General features: G+C 41.9%; 1 protein-coding gene across 1 annotated transcript in view; it reads right to left on the bottom strand.

The window, feature by feature from the left end:
* Positions 1 to 588: 588 nt before the first annotated feature.
* The window catches only part of rad50 (DNA repair protein rad50), a 120,772-nt gene continuing 104,888 nt past the window's right edge, over positions 589 to 16,472 (bottom strand). Inside the window, exons 25-27 of the mRNA XM_080265983.1 lie at positions 11,662 to 11,772; positions 6,175 to 6,303; positions 589 to 660 (exon numbers count right to left, since the gene is read on the bottom strand). Of these exons, the coding sequence (XP_080122109.1) occupies positions 618 to 660; positions 6,175 to 6,303; positions 11,662 to 11,772 (283 nt within the window). The 3' untranslated portion in view covers positions 589 to 617. The remainder of the gene's footprint in view (positions 661 to 6,174; positions 6,304 to 11,661; positions 11,773 to 16,472) is intronic.

The raw sequence follows: 16,472 nt of genomic DNA, 5'->3' as shown, positions 1-16,472 counted from the left end.
ATTGTCTCCACAATGGACTTTGAGGGGTTCCTGAGAGAGACTGATGAAGAGGAAGTTGCATAGAGGAGACAGCACAAGGCAGCAGCACACTCGCCTAGTACTGAAAGGCCGTATTCTGCCTCAAGCCTCAGAACCCCTCCCCCTTCCCCTGTCCATTCAAGTAATATTGTCAGTCATAGTCAGGCAAGAATCTTACAATATTGTTCATCCTCATTAAATATGCTTTATTATTTTTTTTTCCCAGGTTGTCAGTGTTCACTGGTGACCAGTCTGATGTAGGTTTGGAGATAAGACAGGCAACTTTTCCAAGATGACAGACCCATAAATAATTTTTTCCATGAGATTAGTGTAGTTATTTCTAACTCACGGAATTTTCAAATCATGGTGTGCACTGTCCCACAAAGCCGCAGTTTAGGAGATTCCAGAGCAGTAAAAAAAAAAATAATAATAATTAAAAAATAAATAAATAAATAAATAAATAAATGACATGTGATATCACAACAGAATAAACACTCCTTGGGGAATGTGTACAAGTACAGTATTACTAAAACTGCCTGAAAAATTACAACCAGTAGGCAACAGTAACTGTTATTTTCCAAGAATGTACACGTCGTGCATCAGATATGGCTTACCTGATGTTCTCTTATTAAAGATAAGCCCCTGAAATGAATAATGCAACAGATTAGAAGATATCCACTTTTTTATGTGGATGAATATGAAAATGAACAAGGTACAAGTTACATTATGAAATGCAGGATTCTGTTGTAGCCTACTAACCAAAGTATTTTGGAAATGACGCTGGGTGGTAACCATATAACCAAATTTTGGCGCCTGGTGGTTTAGTGGGTAATTATTGCGCTCCAGTTGGATTGAGCCGGTGAAGGTTTATATCCAAGGGATGGTTGGGGTTGATTGCTCATTTAATGCCACTCAGGGATGAGTGAGGCTGGTCACTCTCATCTTAAATGTTGGGACCAACTGCCTAGCCCTAGGCCCCTACGCTCCTCATGGGGCAATGTAGGATTGGATGATGGATGGATGGAATTAACTACCTTTTCCTGCTGAAAAGTTTTCCTCTGTTTTTATCAACATATTCGTTAAGCCGTACCTATGGTTGTTTGTTGATGGCGTAATGGAAGAAATTTACTCAATGTACTGATGAGTGTATTTAGTTTTAGAATGATCATTCACTAGAATGCCCTGGAACTTCTAAAGTGACTGCCAAAAAAGAACTCAACGGTAAAAGACAAAGCCACAAAAAGTGTGCATAGTCAGCCAAGGATAAGGAAAAGATTGTTGAGCTGATTATATGTGGTGAACGAATCACTGACATTGTGAAAAAATTGAACTGTCTCGAGTCTACAGTGTGAAATATAAAGAGAAACTTAGAAGAGACAAAGAAGAGTACAGTACTGCACTGGCTAAGAAATATTATGGTAGTGATGGAAATGCTAAGCGAGCTATGAATGACAAAGGTGACAGAAACGGATTGTTAGTGATAACCGAGTATTATCTAATGAAATGGTTAGCTTGGAGAATGAGGGAAAATGCAAGTGTTAGTGGCCCTCAGATACGAGATGAGGCAAAGGCCTCTCTCCGCAATGTCCCAGCTTCAGGATTTGAAAAGTGACTCGTGGAGAATTGGAAGAAATGCTGCATGATGGCAATGCTGACGACATCAAGGATATAGTGGATGACGAAGAAGATGGTGATAGTGGTAATGCAACGAGTCATTCAGAAGAGCCAGGGCAGAGAAAAGTGACAACACAGAAGCTGTCACTCCTACTGCTTAGGTGTCTGCTCCAGCCTTCATGACATGATTCATGACACTGAGAGTGACTCAGGCAAAAGGGAGCAAATGATTGGACTTGTAAATCAGATTTCAAGAAAATACCAGAAACAGTATCACAACCAAGTCAATGTCCGACAACAGTCACTCATCACTCACTTTCTTTCACAACGACAATCATCCGAGGAAGAACAACAGAGAGGGTTTCAAGCAGATGAAGACATTGATGACACTAGGGACACGCCTGAAGATTCTGACTTTGTGGGATGTGGTGAAGTATTGAGAGGAATGGATGACCCTGGTGCGAGAGACAGGAGTGGAGATGAGGCCGGCAAGGGGTCAGGGTGTACGTCACTGTAGCCTCCATGTGCAAGCCTCGGAACAATCATCACATTAAACATCTCATTAACTCCTTTAAGGTGAGTCTTATATTACTCATGATGATTTAGTAATTGGTCTTCTTATTTCAGATAAAAAAAGTAGTGATAGGAGGGCTTCAAATGGGAAAAATGGGTAAAAGTCCTGGGGTGGCAGCACCAACAAACCCTTTACACATGTATTTTAATGTCATGCAAATAACGTTTTCACTAACAATGGTGTTTTTCTGGCACCAGTTAGACATTTTTGGCAATATCCTACTGTACATTCAACACCATCAGCCTCATCTTTCTCACTCTGTTTTGTGAAGATTTAGTCTTTTTAAGCTCTCTTTCCTGTTCTACCAGTTTCAGCCAAACCTCTGGGATAGGATTGACAATACTCAAGGCAACATAAATGTCCCCCCTCCCCCCAAAAAAAAGGGCATTATCTACACAATCACCACCCCTTCTCAAATGGAAAAGAGCTCAAACCAGCCCTACTTTTTCCCTCTGTTGGAACAGAACTTGATAACATAAGCCTTTACTTCATCATGGCCCACACCTCAGCTGTGTGTTGAGAGACTGACTTCCCATGCTTTGAGAAGGTTCTTACACTGACATATGAAAGCTTCTAATATCATTCGCTTGCCAAATCATGCTTTCAGCATCACAAATCCAGGGAAAAGGCAACTGGTGGGTTGATACTCTATCCAAAAAACATGAAATGATAGCACACTGTTCCAATAAGTCATATGCCTTCCAAGACCGGCACAACCCTATGGGATCAAATAGGTCAGCCCATATATTTAACTGACCATTGCAAAATCAACTTTCACTATTAAGGTCTCTATCCTCTAATGCTCATGCAGAGAATTAGGGCTGTCAGTAGGAAGGGTGTTAAGGGAAATTCTACCATCCATCCATCATCTAATCCAGTGTTGCCCCACGAGAAGTGTAGAAGCCCGGGGCTAGGCAAGTTGGTCCTAACATTTAAGATAAGAGTGACCAGCCTCACTCATCCCTGAAGTGGCATTACATGAGCAATAAACCCCAACCACCCCTTGGATATAAACCTGCACCAGCTCAATCTGACTAGAGTGCCTTAATTACCCATTAAAACACCAGGTGCCAAAATTTGGTTATATGGTTACCACCCAGCGTAGTTACAAGAAATCATTTTGCTTGTCATTAAGTGTACAGTCACCTGTAGACAGAAGGAGGAGGATGAAAGAATAAAGGAAAGACAGAAAAAAGAGGAAGGATGAAAAGGAAGGAAGGAAGAGAGGAAACGGCAGGTGCCCAAGAGCACACTACATCGAGTGAGAGGAGAGTAAGCGCCCTCACCTACAACTACCTTGTGTAATAAATGAATCCACAACAGATGCAGTGGTGTTACAAGCATTTTGCAGGATGTGAGAAATTTTCAGCGTGTGTTATGTGGGAGTATCTGGGCTGTGGAGAACAGAATAGAAAGTGCCACTTGAGGAGACAGTCACATGGAATGCACAGAGGAGTTGTATTACCTGGGGGAAATTCTGAGTGCAGGAGAAGCGGAATCTAGTCCACTGCTAAAATGAAAATTGGATAGAAGAAATTTTTGGAATTATTGTTTCTCCTCACGAAGTTCTTCTTTCATGCCAAGGGTATTCTAAACAAAATATGTGTGATAAGAGTTTGTTGTTTGACAAACATGGACAACCTGAAGTCCACTGGACTATGTGATAAGCACATGAATTTTCACCTACAGTTTAGATAAACATGCAAACCTTACTGCATTTTCAAAGATGAGGACTCCTTGTTTGGCAGCATGCATTAATGTAAACAGCTTTTCACAAGAATGAAGTTTATCAAGTCCCATTACAAATCTCAGCTCACATATATTTAAAAAAGAAGCTCAAAGACACAACCCAAGTGTTTAAAATGAGAGATAGAGAGGGGGGAGGGGAAGGGGTGTAACTGGAATGGAACTGGAATCCATTTTTCTTCATTACTCTTGTACTCTTGGTACAAATCAGGACTAAAGAACTGTGAATTAATCATGCATTTTCCTATAACAGTAGATCATATAGCAAAGGATATTCACAACGCATGGATACAAATTCATTCAGTATGCAAATGAAAATGGTAAGTACAGTAATATAATAAATATTACTGACTATCTGCAAACATCTTTATGCTATTATAACACTAACAAAACTAAATGGCAATTACTTTATATTAACAGTCATCCTTTACCTTTTTATTACACCACAGCATTCTCCTTTACGTGTTATTACACCATGGTATTCTCCTTTACCTGTTATTCGTGTCTTTTTAATACCAACACAGACTGCAAATGTAACATTTACAAGATCATTGATATGCCAGATACAAAAGCAAATTTGTAAGGAAGGGATGTTACAAAGCACTGTCAGCCATCAAAAGTATGAGGCAGAGTAGCCTGAGAGTACAGTAAACCCTCGTTATATAGGACCTTGTTAACCTAACTTCAGATATACTAACCACCGTGACCCTACCAAATGAAGGGTTGATTCAGTGAGGTGACGAGGTGGCTGACTGATTGACCACGTGAACGATAGTAAATAGACATTAACTTTTACTATGCTGGTATTTTTCTGTTTTGGAGTACAGCAGACCCTTGTTATATGATGACTCTGTATGTGATGAATTGCTTATATGATGGTGAAATAACTTGGACCTTTTTCGATGTACGATAGAATTTTCACTTATATGATGATTATGCTCCTGTACAAAACCTCACTGGTCAGTGTACAATTATTTTCACTTATACAGTTGTCCTCAAGCAAGTCTACAGTCATTTATTTGTTCTAAGATGGCATTTGCACTTGTCATTATCAGGTGTGTTAGTGTCAGTGTTGGAACAATAGTGTGGTGCTGGAGTTCAAGCAGCAGAGGTGCAGTGAAGTGAAATAACAACCAGTTTAGGAGAGCTGGAACCTTGTTTTTAAGCTTTGTTAAGGGGATGATCCTTGGCCAAAACTGTATCCCCACTGAACCCATGTTATATACAGTATGACAATATACGATAAAGTATTACAGGTATACAATGGATTTTTTCAACTGCATCCTTAGTGGTAGGTGGTGGCCACCACAATCCACTCACTTGATGTATTGCTGCCTACTTCTTCCTTAGCCTTTATCATTCTTTTTCTGTGCCTGCCCTCCTCTCTTCCTATTTCTCCCATCCTTCCTGTCACTTCTTGCTGCTTTTCTTTCCTTTACAGGCGGCTTTACATTGAGTGACAAGCCAAATGGTTTCCTGTAAGCCAAGAAACCATTTACAATGTTGGGTGGTAACCATATAACCAAACCATACGTGTTCCCTCCGTGTCAACAAGTGGGTTGGTGGAGGGTTAGTGCCCCTCCCCGTAAAACAAATAAAGTAAAATGGCCACCCCTTATGGGATTATGGTGTCTGGCAATAGATAGATAGATAGTAAAAGCATCTTTAGGATAATTCCACAGTAAAGTGGCCTGTGAACTGTACCGAAATGATATTCTGGCCCACAAACTCAGAAAGGCTACTGATGCCTGTTGTATGACAATGAAACTGGGTCTGTCAGGGAAGAGAATACATGCAGCATGGAATGCACAGAAATGAGAATGCTGTGGTGGATAAGTTGGGTCTCACTGAATGACAAACCCGTGAATACTGTGCTGAAAGAGATTTGGCATAAATAATATCAATCCAAACCGGTAGACTGGGTTGGTTTGGTCAAGCTGAAAGGATGGCTGGCTGAGGGGGGCTGCAGGTAAAAATGTGGAGGAAGGGGTGCCCAGAGGCAGACCATGGATAACATGAGGGTAACAACCTGCCTGATGAGCTCCAAGCCAGGGGATGGAGCATGGTAATGGCTCAAGATCGCAACACATGGAAAGCTAACATCACCTGATGGTAACTAAACATGCTGGAACTGTCAGTGGTGTCTAAAGGTAAACACAAACTGTACATGACTGCATGAACATAATTCCTCATGAAGTACACTTTACTATGATCTTCCTTACCTTTCATCCCTTGTAACTTCATAGTAGCTATCAATGAATTCAGCCCGTGCCAACTTCTCCAAGAATTCACTATCGTGAGTAATTACAATCAGCTGCTGATTCCTCTGCGACATTCTCTTGTTTAAAATTCTGGAAAAAAATTAATCCTCAATCTAAACAGAACCTGACTCATCTTCTAAGTAATATGGCTACTGGTACTGTGGAGATTTGTGACTAATATGAAACTACAATATTTGTAATGAAGTGTCTAAGTACAAAAGTTCATGATTGGAGTGGAGTCAGGATTCTGGAGGGCTTGAATGGTGAGTAAATGACAATGTGGCCCATTCAGATGGGTCGAGCCCTTGTCAGTTTTTCATTTATCTCATTTCATTCTCCTTTTGTCTTAGCTTTTACTTCCCACTGATAAGGGGAAGAGTAAATACTGATGAGATGCAATTTGGATTTGTTTCATGCAAAGGGACCACTGATGCAATAATCAATGTTGGGCAAAGTTCAGGAAGAATATACTGGAAAGAAGAGGGAGCTTAACTTTGCTTTTGTTGATTTGGAAAAGGCCTTTGGCAGGGTTCCGCAGGAGGTGGTAAAGTGTGCAATGAAAAAGCTTGGTATCAAGTAGTGGCTGGTTAAAGTGGTTATCGCAATGTATCAGGGTGCTTGCATGTAGGTGAGAGTGAACGGATATTTGAGTGATGAGTTTTCCGTGAATGTTGGCGTGCCGGGGTGAGCAGGTGGAGATCGTCAGACGTGAAAGAATTGAACTTGCTGGTGAATCTCTTCAGTGTGTGGAAGAGTTTTGTTATTTAGGAGACATGTTGTGTGCTGGAGGTGGGGCTGGAGCTAGCTCTGTGGCTAGGGTGAGAAGTGGTTGGAAGAAGTTCAGGGAGCTCTTGCCTCTCCTGACATTGAGGGGGCTCTCCCTACGTGCTAAGAGGTCTTTGTATGCAGCGTGTGTTAGGAGTGTAATGCTGTATGGCAGTGAGACCTGGGCAGTGAAGGAGGAAGACATTCGCCGGCTCAGACGTACAGAAATGACAATGATTAGGTGGATGTGCAGTGCGTCCCTGTGTCCAAGGCCTGGAGGGGCTGGGTTTACAATGGAAGAGTTGAGAGGTAGGATGGGACTGGAGTGTATTGGTGTTGTGATGAGGAGAGGTAGATTGAGGTGGTTTGGACATATGGAGAGGATGGGGGATGATAGTTGGGTGAGGAAGGTGAGAAGTGTTAATATTGGGGGTGGGGTTATGAGGGGTAGACCGAGAAAGACATGGGACGAGGTCATTAAGTGTGACCTTAGGGTTAAGGGACTGAACAGGGAGGCTGCAATGGATCGTGCAGCATGGAGAGCCGCCATTAGGTGACCAAGGCCGACACATGCAAGCATGTTGGAGCCTTTAAAAACGAAAACGAAAACGTTGGCATGCATCAGAGCCCCTTAATGTTTATCACTGTGCTTGAGGCTCTGTCACATGACTTCAGAAATGGACTCCTACACGAGACATTGTATGCTAATGACCTGGTGTTGACAGTGGAGAATGAGAGGGAGGCAGAGGAAAGAGTTAGGAAGTGGCAAGATGGAATGGGGTACGAGGGTTTGAGAGTAAACGTGAATAAAACAAAAGCGATGATATCCAGTCTGGTGGCAGTACTGTACAACCAAAGCAAGGGGAGTATGGCCCTGTGCAATTTGCCACAAGGGTGTGGAAAGTAACTCTGCTTTGTGCAGTGTTTGAGAAAAGTGGGTGCATGAGATGTAGTGGTGTAGTGTCCAGAGGTAATAATGAGTTGTATTTTGTTCATTTTACGACCAAAAGTCCGGTTAAGTGAGAGCGTGTGGCCAGGGTATGGCTATTTCCATGTGAACGTGATCAGAATGTAGATTAAGTTACCTAGTTGCTAAGTCTTTTTTTTATCTACTGTACTTTATTAGTACCAAGTCTCCTTATAATATTAAAACTTCAAGCAGTTAGGAATATGTGCCTATGGTCACGTAATCCAGCATCATGTACGCATGTGCAAAGTTGTGTAAGGCATGATGATTTTTAGTGCTTTTTTTTTTCTCTCTTTCTCTGATGCAAGTGTATTGAGAGAGGTTGTGGAGAGTGATTATTGTAATTAGGGAATGTCATTTTTGGGGGGTTATCAACTGTAAGGGGAAAGGCATCACAGTGAGTCTATCACAAGTCTATAGTAACGAAAATTTTAAATTGTGTAAGCCGTCATCCTCCCCTCCCCTCCTTCCACCACGCAAGACTGGCGTGTGACTCGCTCACTGACCGTGAAATGTGACGGATGGTCAGTACTGTCGTCATCCTCCCTCCCTCCCCCCTCCAAGGAATTCTGTAAGTAATTTGATAATACTGATGTTTGATATGTTGAAGCGCGAATAAGTGATACCCCATGAGTGATAACAGTGACGAAAATAGAGAAATAGACTCGGGTTAGTATCAAGTGTTGTCGTCCCCCATGAAGTCTTCCATAATGTGCTTAATAGTATGGGGTGCTGTGTTGCATACTGGACAGGCATCAGCAACGGAGTCATCCAGCCTCTTCTGGTAGCTTAACAGGGCTGGATGGTGCCCACATCTCAGCCTGGCCAGGTGGACCCTGTCCTCACGAGGAAGATAGGATTCAGAAGGGTGGATGTCAGGAGGCCATGCATGCAGCTGTGTGTTGTCTTTAAGTGACTGAATGGAGCGGCAAGTGATCTGAGTGTGGATATGCTTCTGGAAGCTGGTCTGAGGTGGGCGAGGGGGGAGAGATGACAGTATTTGTGTATGGTATCATGTGCTGGGTGTTGTGTTGATGTTCCTTGGTGTGGGTGTATGTCCTGTCATGTACTGTAGTGGATGTTGTGGGTTTGTGGAGGCTGCAGCAAGAAACTGGGTGCCTCTCATGTCTAGGTGATCCTTGACTTTGAGGATTTTGGTTTCTTGATATAGGTGGTCTGTGGGTGTAGTAGCTGTGCAGCCTGTGATTATTTTTAGGGCCTTATTCTGTATGGTCTGTAGAGTGTTGTAGTGTGTTTTGGTGAGGTTAGAAGCCCAGGCAGGGCTTGCATAATTCATCACTGAAATGTATTGTTTGTATACTGTGGTGGTGGTTTCTTTGTTGGGTCTGAATGTTGTATGGGCAAGTGACTTCAAAGCATTGAGTCTTGGTGTTATTTTATTTTTAATGTTTGTGATGTGTTGTTTAAATGACATTGATGTATTGTATGTTACACCAAGGATTTTGTGTGTGTGTGTGTGTGTGTGTGGTAGGGGGGTGTTGTTTATGGTGAGGTGTGGGATGTGACTGTGTTCTGCTGTCCAGTTTGTGAGAAGAGTCACTGTAGATTTGGCTGGGGCTATTTTGAGCCTGTTTGTGGTGAACCATTCGTGTAGTGTGTTGAGGTAAGGTTGAATGATGTGTCCAGCTGTGTTTGCATTTTGGTGCGTACATGTAAGTGTTATATCATCTGCATAGGAAGCTATGTGTATCTGTGGTGTGTGGGGTGTGGGTACGTCGTGCATGTATAGGTTAAAGAGTGTAGGGTACAAAACAGATCCTTGGGGGATGCCATTTGTGATGTTTCTGATGTTAGAAGACTGACCAGCAAATGTTACGTGTGCACATCTGCCTGCTAAGTAGTTTGCCAGCCATCTTTTTGTGTTATTGTGCATGTCTGTGTTGAGTATTTTGTTTGTGAGGTTGTGGCGGGGGATGGCATCAAAAGCTTTGCTAATGTCCAGTGTGCCTAGGAGTGTTCAGTGTGGTGGCCTAGCTGAATTCATGCCATCAAAAACTCTCTGTGTAAGGTCTGTAAGAAGGGTGGTTGTGGAGTGTAGTGGCCTAAAGCCATGTTGTGACTGGGCTAAGGGAATGTGAGGTGTGACTAGTTGTAGTACCAGTCGTTCAGTGACTTTAGAGGGGGTGCAGAGGAGTGTGATGGGGCGAAGTGAGGAGGGTAACGTGAGGTCTTTGTTGGGTTTAGGGATAGTGATGATATTGCCATGCTTCCAGATGTTGGGTATTATGTTGTGTGAGTAGCTGTAGTTTGATATGTTGGCGAGTGCTTGTATGCCTTGTGGTCCTAGGTGTTTAAGGTGACTGTTGCTTATGTTGTCTGGTCCACAAGCAGATGAGTGCCTGAGGTTGTTAATGATGTGCTTCGTCTGGTTGTAAGCGAAAGGTGCATAGTCTGGGTCTGTAGGGAACTGTCTCTTACTTCGGATGATACATCGGTCTTCGGGATGGGGGTTTAGATGGCTGACTTGTGAAAAGTGATTGATGAGAGTGTTTGCTTGTTGTTTGTTTGAGGGTATGGTGTCTGTTGTTGTAATGGCAGCGTGTGATTGTGTGGTGTTGCTGCTGGAAAGTGTGATGCTGTTTAGTGTTTTGTAGAGTTTACTGATGTTTGTTTTGTGGTCAAGTGTTGTCTGTTGCATGCAAACACTGGTCCAACGCAAGGAATGGCCCTGCAGGGGTGGTTGACTAACTACAGTTGATGGGTCAGCTTGATTAGACTGGAGTAGCAGTGTTGTTATGAGGAGGGCTAGATTGAGGTAGTTTGGGTGTGATGAGAGGATGAAGGATAACAAATGGGTGCAGAAGGTGAGAAGTGCAAGTGTCGAGGGTAGAGTTGCAAGAGGCAGACCAAAAAAGGACCTGGGATGATGATTATGACGATGATGACAAACCTTGTTTGATTACCAAGTTATAACTTTCAGTGAGAAAGATTAATCTTTATCATGAATATTGTACGCAGCAGTCATACAAAAATTCACCTGCAGTTTTCCCCTTGAAAGAATATTAACAACTGCACTGTATTCAATAAAAGCAAGAGCTAAGAAATTCACATGACTCAAAAAATATGTAATACTATGGCCGATACAACAGTACTTAAATATTAAGAAGGGAGGGGTAGACCGAGGATGAGGTGGAGGGATGGAGTTGAGAGGTATATGAGGGAGTGGGGGGTGAGTTGGGGGGAGGGGAGTCAAAAGGTGGGTGACAGAGTGACTTGGAGGCGTTTTGTCTGCGGCCACCCTTTGCGGGATTAGGGCGTCGGGCTATCGATAGATAGATAGATTTCAAATACCTTAAATAAACCATCCATCTTTCAGTTCTATACTGCTCCTAATGTCAGGAACATAGAAGTCTGGGGGCTAAGGAATTATTCAGGGCATTTAAAATATGAGTGAACAGTAACATGCATGTCTGTGGCTTTATGTAAGTGATAAACCCCATCTACACCACTGAACTGAATCCTGACAGGCCATATCTGTTGGAATGACTTATCCCACTAGACCACCAAGTGTCCATTATTAGTAATATGGTTACTACCCAACTAAGTAACTGGTTTCCTGGAAAGTAGGAAACCATTTGCTTTGTCACTTGTGTACAATTCTGAAGGTAGCACCAAATCAACTGAGTGGAGGTGGGTGCCCCCCACCTACCACATCAACAGTTCTTATGAAGAAAATGCCTTGATATTGTACTTACTGGACCAAAGCAAGTGAGAGAGCATTAATATTTTCCCGGTCGAGGTTGGTGGTTGGTTCATCCAAAGCAAGGATCCCACAGCTGGCACTGAAGGTTTCAGCAAGAGCCATTCTGAAGCAGCAAAATTACATTATCAATAATAGAGAGTACTACCTATATACACAGCCGAAATAGTGATGCCATGTTAGTTTCCTCTTCATCCCCTAGGAACTGCAAGGAAACACATGTACTGTACACTGTACCACCCCATTTACTGATCTTAGTTTGTTATGATGGGCTCAGAGGGGTCTGATAAATCCAAAATCCATCATATCAAGGTTCAATACAGTGAGGGACTACAATACTTTAAGGTATGTTGATAATGTACTGCATAATGGTTACAGCATGTCCTTTATTATTACAGTAAGTTTTTCAACACCTGGCAAAAATCAGTCCAACAAATTTTTACTACATAACTGTATGTCTAAGAACAGTAGCACTTTCTAGCATGCAAAAGAAAAGAGATTTCAGCTCCTGTCGGTAATTAAGTTACTGTCATAAGATGAAATAAAAAATGCTGAAGTATGGGTCAAATATCAGGCAACCTGTATCTGGCTGCACTGTTTAGTACTAGCAATAATTTTTTGAACTCCTGGCTTTTGTACACCAGGATAAATAACATAATCTTTCATTCACTCTGCATATCATTTACATCTTACACACATTTTTCATCATTAATGTCAAGTAGTGACATGAATGAAGCAATATTCATTGTTCATCATCTACAAGAGAAATACCTCAGAATAAGTAGATACCTGTACTACATCTTTGTGAACTTGGTGCAGCAGTTCAATATAATTCAGACAGTAGTGGTAAAATGGGCTAAGATAAAGCTAATGCTGATGAATGGATAGTTATGTTGATGATGAAATTGTACATGGGGGCATATCCATGAGAGCAGATGAAAAGTTAAATGAGGACTACTTGTCCTCTTCACTGCTGAAGAGCATCAGGGTTCTGTCCTATACTATATATATGCATATATATATATATTTAAGCAAGGACAAAGGGACTAGAAGCCTGGAAGATAGGGGGGGGGGAAAAAAAAAAAAGCCAAGATTCGTTCATTTTGAGGTGCCTGGACTCACTGCATTTAAAAGACTGAAGCTCGTAAGAAGAAGGAAACACAGACAGAGGAAGACAGTTCAAGAGAAGTCAGAAGCAAACTACTTTTGGAGCTTTTATGTACTGACCCTTTTCAACTTACCCTCAGCATCCTCAGTAGCACCACTCTTTCCACAAGGGGTAGCATCCTTGCCAGATATGATTTCAAAGTCACATGTTTCAGTATTTCACTCATAAAAAAGTTATCACTTCACTTAACATTGCACACTGCACGATTTTTTATGCACTTGCAAAGATATCTGGCAATAACAATGGTGTATCAATGGCCTTTCATGCACAAAACAGAATGAAAGGCGACATTCACAGCAACTCTAAACACTGGGTGGCCATCTTGGCACAATCAACCGGCTGGGAGACACCACTTAAGTACAGGAGAGACAATTTCCAAGTCACAAGTTTCAGCATTTCACACACAAAAAGTTATCATCACTTAACGCTGCACACTGCCCTATTACGATAACTGTGTAAACAATGGGCCCACTGCACTGGCTTGGAGTGACTACTATTATCACTACCAGAGAGGCTTACACTCTCTCCCTCCCATCCAATGATGAATGTTGATGTATGTTGCATAAGGGTTACATTTTGCTGACTCTCCTGAGCTGGTGACAATATTTTTGGTGACCTTCTATAGCTATCTCCCCCCCCCCCCTCAATCACTTGCTTTTCTCCTTCACTTATTTTCTTCCTTACTCCTCTCTTACTTCCATCTTTTCTTGTCACTTGTAAAGGAGAGACTAAAAGAGGTAAATGGAAATAGCATCATGTAGGTTCCAACCTCATTTATCTCCTCTCTGTTTACACTGGCGTGAAAGATGCACAATGACTCCTCTCACAATGAACCATTTGGCACTGTAGCATAAAGGTTAATTTTGCTTTTCCTCAATGCTACCCATTCTTCTTCCCTCTCCCCCCCTTCCTTACTGTCACACATAAGTGTTTTCACTTTTGGCATACTGCAGAAGCTGTTTTGTTGGTTTACAGCTATACTGCTTAAACATAGGTACAGTGTCCATTGTCCGACAATTTGCATAACCAATAATAAGAGCTTACCATCAGGCTGCAGTGCTCACTAAACTTCCCTCACTTATCTAATACGCCCAATACAAAAAGAATTCCAACCTGACCCCTAGGTCAATGTCTGCTGTCTGTGCATCATGACTGTCGGCTGTGACTCCAACATGGTGGAAGAGCACTAACAATCAGTAAGGGTGCCAATTTTCTGTTATGAGTATTGTGTGCAGATGTCTATAACGTCGTTCCTTGAGAGTAAATGTAGAAAAGAGTAAAGTGATGGTTACTGAGAGAGAAGGAGACTCTCAGTGCAATGTAACAGTGAATGGAGAGAGACTGGAATTGGTGAAAGAGTTCAAATACCTGGGTACAGTGATAGAAAAGAGAGGTAAATGTGCAAAAGAAGTTAAAAGTAGAGTGACACAAGGAAGAAAAGTAGCTGGTGCAATGAAAGTCTTGATAAGAAACACAGACTTGAGTGTTGCAGCTGCACGAGGCTTACATGAAGGAGTGTTAGTGCCAACTTTAACATACTGTATGGATGTGAGACTATGGTATGGCATGAAAATGAAAAGTCAAGAGTAAGACCAGTGGAGATGGGACTGCTGAGGAATGTATGTGAGGTACAGAGGGTGGATAGGATATGAAATAATGTGATTCGTGAAAGATGCGGAGTGAGGCAGTCGGTGGACACCAGAAATGAAGAGAGTGTACTGAGATGGTATAGTCATGTGTAGAGAATGGATAACAACAGAGTGGTGAAGAAGGAGTATCTGAGTGAATTTGAAGGAGAGAGGAGGCGAGGTAGGCCAAGAAGGTGGAGAGATATCGTGGATGAATGTGTGAGGAAGAGAGGTTTGGAAGTCGGTGAGGCTAGGGAACTGACAGGAGATTGAGCTGGCTGGATGAATTTTGTGAGGAGAAGTGCATGATCAGGGATTTTTGGCACCCCTTTTTAACATGGCAGCGTCTGGACTGACTCTGTCAGATACGATTATGTGAAGCTACAGAACGTGGTGAATGTTTTTGGTGTATCCGATAGAGCCAGGATTCCGGGAGCTTGAATGATGAGTGAATGGAAGCATGGCCCTTTGGACTGGGCAATTCTGGGCTGTCTGGACATTGCTACTCCTCACCCTGCCCTAGGGTGGGAAAGGAGGTCAGGATGATGATGATGATGAGTATTGTGTTACTGCATACTGTATGAATTCTGTCACAGGTATTGTGTGGCTTCAGGGATTTACTGACAACGGTATATTATTACTGGCTTTGTATCTTCGGGGTGGAGGTGAGTAGTTATGTAAGAGTAATATCCAATGGCACTTTACACAGCCCCACTAAACCCAGCTTATAATGTATTGTTAAATAACAATTTGCTACCTGTTAAGAGTTTACTTGACACAGCTCCATTAGACAGCTGGGGATACCTGTATCAGTTTGTCACAAACATCACAGAAATAAGGCAAAAATTAGTCAAACACTAAAGGCTTTGAAGGCCTCCAGAGTTTACAGCTGACATCAGCCCATGAATGTAAGTCAAAATTTATTCACGAGGGGTTGGTGTCAATACATGTCAGCATACATATGACTGACCTGCACATGCAGAGGGATGACGGTATTCAAGAGTCCACTCTACACACCGCAGAAAGTGCAGGTAAAACTTATGTTGCAATTTTTACTTTCGGAAGCAATACCAAGACTCACTTTTATTTGCCTTATGAAACTGAACTTTAGTCATATTTCAACTCTGGTACAGATCCCGTAATGTTTTATAAAAATACATAAAATTTGGACATTGTCTCTATCAAGCATTGGAACAGTGTTATCATATGTCAAACATAGGGAATCTGAAGTATCTTTACAAGATATATTCCATATACACTACAATTCTGGGCAGAAAAAAAAAAAAAGTACATGATTCAGAAATATGTTTGCATAGAAATCTTCCAAAAGTCATCTTGTTGTGGACAGTATTACAGCACTTGTAATTTAATTAAATCAGCAATTTTTGGCACTAGTCAGAAGGTAAGAAAAAGAAATTTATACTTCCACATTCACAGAATAATCTTTGTAATCTGCAAAGAACACACAGATGGCTCTCAGCCACGGAAGCAATAATGATTCAAGGAATGTTCCAAGATGCACAGCCTTAGGACTTCCCACTCTAATATATCATAATGCCACAGATACTGTTTCTTAAGAGAGTATGTGTTTTACTGGTGTAAGTAGATAGGGTTCTGATTAGAGGAGCCAAATGAAAAACAAGAATTCAAAGGGCAAGTACAAGAAGAATACAGTAATCCCTCCAAGATCTGTTGTAACAGAACCAAACGTATGTCCAGGACTTGGTTTTGTCTGGAACTTGGGAAAAATGTCCCTGGACAGGTACTTATAGACCCCAACCCAACCTAACTTTGAAAGCCACCTAAATAACTCCCTACTGGACACGTACAGCAACTATTTAAGACCCTATGCAAACAAATATGGGACAGATTCCATGAAATAAATGAAAAGGAACCAGAGAATGAGAAATCAGAAGCGAGTATGGAAAACAGTTAGCAGTGTACAGGGTACTTACAACATGTCTGTGGCTGTCAGGAAGATTAGCCCGCCTCCTCTAAGGCTCTAACAGT

Source organism: Coenobita brevimanus, chromosome 18 (assembly GCF_032717465.1).
Source record: "Coenobita brevimanus isolate Jiangsu-jjx chromosome 18, ASM3271746v2, whole genome shotgun sequence".
NCBI classification, from domain to species: Eukaryota; Metazoa; Arthropoda; class Malacostraca; order Decapoda; family Coenobitidae; genus Coenobita; species Coenobita brevimanus.
This window is presented reverse-complemented; position numbering and strand designations above follow the sequence as displayed.